This window comes from Sminthopsis crassicaudata, chromosome 5, assembly GCF_048593235.1.
Source record: "Sminthopsis crassicaudata isolate SCR6 chromosome 5, ASM4859323v1, whole genome shotgun sequence".
In the NCBI taxonomy this organism is placed as follows: domain Eukaryota; kingdom Metazoa; phylum Chordata; class Mammalia; order Dasyuromorphia; family Dasyuridae; genus Sminthopsis; species Sminthopsis crassicaudata.
In genome coordinates, this window is record NC_133621.1 from 183,461,487 (window position 1) to 183,470,139 (window position 8,653).

The 8,653-nt window shown below is 34.0% G+C and overlaps 1 protein-coding gene across 3 annotated transcripts in view; it reads left to right on the forward strand.

The window, feature by feature from the left end:
* EPS8 (EGFR pathway substrate 8, signaling adaptor) overlaps positions 1-8,361 on the forward strand; it is a 232,425-nt gene extending 224,064 nt beyond the window's left edge. For all 3 annotated transcript variants that reach the window (XM_074268960.1, XM_074268958.1, XM_074268959.1), the window contains 3 exons: positions 2,850-3,030; positions 4,039-4,168; positions 7,086-8,361. In XM_074268960.1, coding sequence (XP_074125061.1) covers positions 2,850-3,030; positions 4,039-4,168; positions 7,086-7,199 — 425 coding nt within the window. In that variant the 3' untranslated portion in view covers positions 7,200-8,361. The remainder of the gene's footprint in view (positions 1-2,849; positions 3,031-4,038; positions 4,169-7,085) is intronic.
* Positions 8,362-8,653: the final 292 nt, after the last annotated feature.

The window sequence follows — 8,653 nt, forward strand, 5'->3', positions numbered from 1 at the left end:
AAAACTTATGTTGATCATCATCTCTTTTTATCTTCATTCTCCAGAGTTACCAACAAGGATCATGGGACTTTTTCATTTAATTTACATCTGAAACTGTGAGCTTCTTGAAAATAGAGTCTTGCTTTTCAATTTGTGTCTGCATCGCTTAAAAATTATTTGCACAGAATAAACACTTAATAAATGCTTGTTCATTCATTCATTCCTCTTTTAAGACTTTACCTTCCCCCTTTACTGAAAATATTGAATATATTAATCATATATTTTTTTCTTCTCCTCTTTTTCCACATTAGAGGAGGCTAATTAATATAATTGATGGTGTGCATTTTCTACTAACAGATAAATCCGTGTGTGTTGTGTGTGTGTGTGTGTGTGTGTATGTGTGTTTCAGTCCTCAATGTCTTCAACCTCCCAATAGCTTTTGACACTGCTGATCACCTCCTTTTCCTGTACTTTCTTCTCCTTTGGACTCCTCATTGCTCTTTATCTCATTCTCTGGTTGTTTTCTGACTACTCCTCAGGCAGCCATCTCCCTCCCTATTAAATGTGAATATTCTCCAAAAGTTTTATCCTGTGACTCTTCTCCCTTCCCCTCCTTTCTTCTCCTCTCCTCCCCTCCCCTCTCCTTCCCTTTCCTTTCCTCTCTTCTCCATATCATCTCTTGTAAGGTGAGGGAGCCTTTTGAGAATAATAGTAATAGTTGTTTATATTTACGTAATAGTATGAAGTTTATAAAACACTTCTTACAGATATAAAGGAAACAGGCTTAAGGATGTCACATATACTAAGTGGTGTAGCTGGCTGTTGAACTCAAGTTTTCTGTCTCTAAGTTCTATGCTCTTTTCTCTATGCCAATTTTTTGTATAGTAGGAAGCTCATGAAAGTGTTGTTGGGTTTTTTGTTTGTTTGTTTGTTTGTTTTTAACATGGACAGGAAATAACATTTAGTGAAATTAAAAGAGGTCTTGAAAATTGGGTTTGGGGGATTTTTGTATATGTGTTTATGTACTACATATGTTTTCAATTTTTATTATTTAAAGAAACAAACAAAACAATATGTTTTTAAATGAGAAATTCCAAAAGAATATTCCTGCTAGTATACCCTGAGGAGTTTCCTCTTAGAAAATCACAATCCCATGATTTTTTTTTTCCTAATTAAGACTGTAGAGTTTCATTTATTTCCTCTCAACATGGCAATCTCTGACATTATAGACCTTTAGTTCTGTTCTTTAGATCAAAGTTCATCAGAACCCAATCTCTATTTAGAACAGTTTATAGGTTGGAACAGTATGTACTGTGTCCAGTTGTGCAGAAATGGAGAATAATCCAATGGGGAAAAAAGCATGGTTGGAATCTTATGAGGAACTAAGAAACCTCCTGACATTATGACTCACTATTTGTCTGCTTTTCATTAAATGGAGGGATGATATTTCCTTATTGGCATATAAAACATAAACAAACCTGCTGAAAATTATCCATATGCTTAGTTCTCTTTACAAATGATATAATAGCATATTATATTTACATAATGGTTTTCCTTTGTAGTACTTCAAGAAATTTAGATTTATCACACTGATGAGGTCATACAAGCAGATGGGTTTTAAGTATGCCCTTTTCTTTTCTTTTTGTAAACCCAGCATGTTTATAATTATTTCCTCTTTTAAGTTGTTTTTTATGTAGTTTCCTTGAATTAATTTTTGAATTTCATTTACATTTTAGAAACAGATTTTGCTGTCAAGATGGACACAGATCACTGTGTATTTTTTGGCAATAGCTCATCAAGGCCAGAACTCTCCCCCATTGTTGCCCACTGCTCATATACTACTCTGCTTATGTCAAAATACAACAGGAAAAAATCAGGAAAAGAGCTACTAAACCATGTATAAGTTTTATCATATCAACCAAAACATTGTAGACATAATGAGCAATTGACTATAATGTCAGTTATGTTTTCTTATTTCAAATTATTGTAAAGAAATATTAGCATCCAAAAATCAAAAAAGAGTATTTAACATGTTCCCAAAGTGTAAAACAAGGTTCTAGAGTGTAGATTTAAAATGGGAGATTCAGCTTAAATAAGGAAAAGCTGCTTTATAATTATATCTGCCTAAAAATTGGACATGGTGCTTTCCTTATCACTTGTAAAATTCAAACTTCAGTGATTTAAACAAGATTTAATCTTTCAAAATGTAGGCATTTGGGAGGGGCATAACAATGCACATTGATTTATCTTAGGAACTATTAAAAAAAGTTCTAACTGGTATATCATCTCTGAAGATGAAAATATTTTAGTTCTTTTGAGTTTGTTTTGAAGGGAGACTAAATGAGGGGGGAAAATCCAATTGTGTAAGTGAACATTTTGTCTTTTTTTTTCTTAGCCTCTCCCTACTCTCATCCAATTCTCTTTGAAACAAAAAAGTAGTAAAAAACTATGTAAGTTATTCAAAACTATATATTAAAGGATACTAAAATAATAATTCAGGAGACCAGTCCTGACTTCGTCACTACTGACTCTATAATCTTGGCCAAGATACAACCTGAAGATACAAATGAAAAGCAGACAGGGTGGTGCAGTGGAAAGGAGTCAGTCAGTGGACATAAAAATTCCACTTCAGATCCTTGCCAAGTATGACTGGCTAAATTGTAAAATCCTCAACATCCTCTCTGAGCATCAATTTCCTTGTCCGTCAAATGAAGGGGTTAGATGAAGTAGCTTTTCAGGTTCCTTCCAGGTCTTGATCTGTAATGATAGGATCCTAGTCTATTATAATATGATTTCCATGGTGTCTTTCATTTCTAAAAATCTGAACTCTGTAATCTAAGAGATTAAAGGTGCAAAATTTTAATTTGTAGGAAGGAAATCTCAGATGGAAGAAGTACAAGATGAGCTTATTCATAGACTGACAATCGGTCGAAGTGCTGCCCAGAAAAAATTTCATGTGCCACGACAGAATGTGCCCATTGTCAATATCACTTATGATTCCACACCAGAAGATGTGAAAATGTGGTTACAATCAAAGGGATTCAACACAGTGTAAGTCTGACTCTGTAAATTTTTCCTTTTAGAAGTTTCCTTATTCCTCTAAACATTAAGATGAATGCTGTTAAATAAAGTCCTAGAAGGTAAACTTATTTTCCCCAAATATCAACATGATGCTAAATAATGGTTTTATAGGGGAGACTGTATACTTCCCTTAGTAAATAACTATTTTTAGTATTCTGTAACTATGAAAATATTTGAAAGAAGCAGAAATAGTCAATGTCCTTGGCCTAATCTTTCTATCTGTAGGATATCTGTTTATTTTTGTGTTCCTTAGAATAAACTGACAGTAGCATTGGGGTCCCTACTTCATTCCCTCCCCTTGTAGAAAGACGACTGAGTTAGGAGAAGGACCTTCTAGGCCACATAGAATACACATACAAGTATTCTACATTGGCGTCATTGCTCAGGCAAATAGAAGTAAGCTTTCTCCAAAGATTATTTGACATATCAGATCACATCTGCCTTAGTAACCCTTTTCTCATGATTTTATCTATGAGTTAAAGGCTTTTTTAAAATAAAAAAATAAACACAGTGATTTATTTTTAGTTTATTTCCCAGTTGTCTGGCAAACTGAAGAATCCCAGTAGATTTGAGGGAGGGGGTGGAATATATCCCCTGAGTCACTGAGACAAAATGTAAATATCCTGCTATCTAGTTCTGGATAATAAAACATTGCTTTATCCACAGTATACTGATGACCAGTTTTTAATGATTTAGAATATAATATCATGCAGGAGGGAAAGAAGAAGGCAAAAAAGAAGGAAATTATTTCTAAGGCACTATTAACATTTTGGAATGTTTCACAAATCATCATTTTGAGCTGTTAACTGGTGTATGATTAATAGCAAGCAGAGATTTCTAGTTAGGGAAAATTTCAGCTCCCCTTCCCCCAAAAGGACTGTACTGAAGAGATATAATTTTCAAATACACCCTTTTTTTCTGGGTTTGATGATTTTTGCTTATCATGGTTATTTTAACATTTTATCTTTTCTTTTTTAGAACTGTCAATAGCCTTGGAGTGCTGACTGGTGCACAACTTTTCTCTCTCAATAAAGATGAACTGAGGACTGTTTGCCCTGAAGGGGCAAGAGTCTTTAGCCAAATTACTGTACAGAAAGCTGCATTAGAGGTATGTTTCAGTAGAAATAAATAATACTGCCTTCAGATTGATAGTTCTGGAGACAGAAAATCACTGCTATACTCATGAATAATTTCCTTGTGCTATGCAAATTATTTGTGTCTCTACTTTTTGTGAAATTAATGCTTTTGATTAAAACCCCCAAATCCTTGATAGCCATTTCATTTAATAAAGAGCCACTCCAGAATTGTTGATCACTCAGTAGAGTATTTTCATCTTACTACTAGTATACCATGGAGCATGACTGCCTTGTCTCATTCTAAATCAATGAAATAATTTTTGCATAATTCATAGTTTTAAATACTTAAATGCATGTTTTATGTGAAGAATAAAGATCATGCCATATTAAATTACACATAATTTTATTTGGTTTTAGGCATGATAATTACCTGTCCCTAATTTCTTTTCAATCTCTCCGAATTTTAGTTTGTTGCTCCTATTGTACGTTTGAAAAAACGGACAACTGTTTTTTACAAATCAAGGATTCTGTTTTGTATCTTAAGACAAAGAGGAAAAGGCATTGGGTCTTTTAGAGACTTAGTGCTTAACTAGGATTCCCAAAACCATGGTGAACTTTCCTTTAATTAATCTCCTATATCTCCCAACTGTGAACTCTGTAAGAAGCATGAAACTTCTCTGGAGTGCAAAAACCTTTCCTAAGCAGGCGGTGATATATGCAACCCCAAGGCGTATCTCTAGGGCATTAGGGACAGGGATTAGGGATCCATGCTTTGGCTTAAAGCTTTAAAACTTTCCTATATTTCTGTCTTCTTGTTTGATATCAGGAAACTAAGATACTTAGCTAATTATACCCTATTTTAATATAATATCAAAGGTCTAGGAAGGACCTTAATAAGAGGTCATCTACACCAGGGTTTCTTAAACTTTTCCATTCATGATCTTTTTTTCTAAGAAAATTTTATATGATACCTGTAAATAGCTATATAAATGGGTATATAAATCAAGCATTTACTGATAATAAATCACAGTTTCACAATCCCCACATTTAATTACAAGAGGGGTCTCAAACCACAGTTTAAAAAGCTGGGATCTAGACCATTTTAATAATCAGGCATTAAATCTCATCCTGCTGAGGACATTAGTTATGTCTTACAGAAAAATTGTTTCTTTGTTTTTTTTTTTCTTCCTTCTTTCCTTCCCCTCTCCTTCCTTCCTTCCTTTCCTTTCCTTTCCTTCCTTCCTTCCTTCCTTCCTTCCTTCCTTCCTTCCTTCCTTCCTTCCTTCCTTCCTTCCTTCCTTCCTTCCTTCCTTCCTTCCTTCCTTCCTTCCTTCCTTCCTTCCTTCCTTCCTTCCTTCCTTCCTTCCTTCCTTCCTTCCTCTCTCTCTCTCTCTCTCTCTCTCTCTCTCTCTCTCTCTCTCTCTCTCTCTCTCTCTCTCTCTCTTCTTTCTTTCTTTCTTCTCCTCCCTCCATTCCTTCCTCCCTCCCTCCCTCCCTTCCTTCCTTCCTTTTTTTCTCTTTCTTTTTTTCTTTTCTGTGCATGTGTGTGTGTGTGTGTCTGTGTGTGTGTGTGTGTGTGCATGTGCACATGTATGCCACTATGCCTGTGGTTTTCTTGATATAGGGAAGTGCTAAGGAAACTCCTACCAATGCAGAATTCAAACCTATTTTGCAAAGTAGCATCTTAGACTCTCAGTACTTGTACTTAGAGATTAAATGACTTGCTAAATGACATGTAGCTAATTTGTTAAAAGGTCTTCATAACTCTGAGACCTGTCTTCTATCTTCTGTACCAAACTGATTGTCAAATTTAATGGGTAAGTCCTTTAAATCACCCTGGATCCTGAAAGTGTGCTATATATGAGTGGTACACTTTTTATTGCTAGATTTCAGAACTCCTGTAGCTTTGTTTAAGTATAATACATCAAAAAGGATGAATTCTTTGGAATTGTTTTGAAATGGTTTGAAATTGAAATTGTAACTAGATTCTCCCTAAGTGAACATAATATCATTTGAGAAGTTAGCTAGCCCAAAACAATTCTATAACCCTTCTTAATCAAGAGAAATTTTATTTTTCAAAACATAATTAAAAATTAGTTTAGGGTTTATTATTTAATTTGGGGCCTCAGATGCCTTATTGGTTTCATAAGGACCAATTTCCATTTGTTGATCACAAAAACTGCCTACAAACTTTCTGAATTAGTTTTGTTTCAATACTGTGTAAATATTAAAGTCGCGCTCAGTATTCTGGTTTTATCGTGGATATGTAAGTTACTTGTTCAAGGAGCTATAGGAATTTCAAAATTTACAACCTAAGATCTGTAAATATCATCTATATGCTCTTCCATGCCTAAAACTTAACCTACTGAGGCAACTCTTATTTCTGTCCCATTCACAAACAGTTAAAACAGTGAAATAATGTCCCATAGGTCAATCTACTTTCAAGAGAGGAATAAAAGATCACAGTGGGGAAAATTGAACAGAAATAAAGGGATTGGAAATCAATTATTTTCTGGCAGGAATTCATGCCTCTGGCAGAAGAATCACCTAAATAAAAAAAAATGTCTGTCATAATAATCAGATTCCTGTTAAAAAAGCTCCTTTAGTCATACCCAAGGAAAAGAGCTAATGGGTAAGAGAAACTTCAGTTTACCCCAAAAGGTAATGTTCATAGGAGATGACAATAAAATTTTGAAAGTTAGAAGGCAACATAAAAACCATCTAATCTAACCCACCTTCAGTTTAGAGAGGAAGAAACTGAGTGCTGAGAAGTATCAACTTATGAGTAATAATTAGAGAAAAACTCAGATCTAGGTCTTCAAACTCAAAATTCGTATCTTATTATTAGCTGAAAAGCACATGGCAGTGCTTATTGGAATTATTTTCATTACAAACTTTCATCCCACATAATCCAGTAACCATTGTTTATGAATTTATTTTGTTTTATAGGACAACAGTGGGAGCTCTGAGCTACAAGAAATTATGAGAAGACGGCAAGAAAAAATCAGTGCAGCTGCCAGTGATTCAGGAGTAGAATCTTTTGATGAAGGAAACAGTCACTAATCATTTTAAACTCCAGTGTTCTTGGCATTATTCCAAAATACTTTGTTTTAGGAAGCCTTGAAGAGAATGTCATGTTGATAGTTTTTTGGTACACATCATTTTTTGCCATAGAGGAATAATGAAAACCTGAGTCAACAGCTGAATGTGCCATTGGGCCTGTGTTTTACATATACTTGTAGAAAACTGAAGAGCTTGAAATGTTTGTTTTTTTTAAACTGTAAAAATACTTCAACAACATAAGAGCTGTGTTGTTGAATTGATTATTTAATTCTCTCTCAATAATGAAGCAGCCATATTTTGTAGCTTTGGATCTGCAACCACAAAGCAGGGACAGTAGTAAAATGTATATGGCTCTTAATTCAAATCATTTAACTTTGGTCTGTCACAATGGTATCTGTGATTCGGAGTATTCGCTTGCTTTGGTTTGGACCTCAGCTCACTCAGGTCTCTAATCTCACATGTTCAGTGACAGGACGTGAAGATTTATTTAAAGTTCTTAATGCCAATCTCTGAAAAGAGGAAACATTTGAACTAACTAAAAAGTGCAACAAGGCCTCTGATAAATAGAAATGTTTTGTGAGGTGTTCTGTTTTTCCTGGCGCTATTGAGAATGCAATCTGTGTAGCCTGTTTTTTATTTAGTTCCTGTTTTACTGACTATAAATCATTCTATATGAAAAAGCACAAGGGGAAAATATACACACATATACATACAAGTACACAAACACACACTTGCAACAACACTATACTATTAAAAAAAATAACCAGAAAAATGTTTTGATGTGTATCACAGTATTTTTCCTAAAGTGAAAAGCCTCCATCTTTATTTGTGGGAAGATAGTAAGAAAGAAGTTTGGGCCATTTTAGGTGTTGATCTGTGTCAATTTTTCTTTCTGAAAGAAAGTATTTAATTTATATATGTTTTAATTTTAGATAAAGAGAGAAGGAGAAAAAAACCATCTCCAGTAAACGTTATTTTTGGAAACAATGATTTTTGTCACTAAATGTTCTATTGTTTCACATATATAAACAGAGGCTATGTAAGAATTGTTGTATATTTTAACATAAATCCATTTAGAGATATTATCTAGTTTCATTAATTTTCATAGTGCCTTCTTCACATGTCAACTGAAAGTCTGCAATAAACAATATTTGTTGTATGTTAATTATTTGTGTGTGTGTGTGTTTTTTAACTGAAGAATGGGGTAGTGGTGATGATCTTTTATTCCCTTTGTGATTCAATTCAGGTGCTATACTTCCTTTAAAGCCTTTCTTCTCTGTTCTTCCTATGTCTTAGGGGGTTAAAGTATTATCTTTTCTCAAATTTTCCAGAGCCCTTTAGATCTCTTTATACTTATTTCACTTTTTTCTAACATAGTTATTTGTGCACATATCTTTGCCCTCCATTAGATTGCAAGTATTGCAAGTTAAATGTCTTTCATTTTTCCCTTTTTG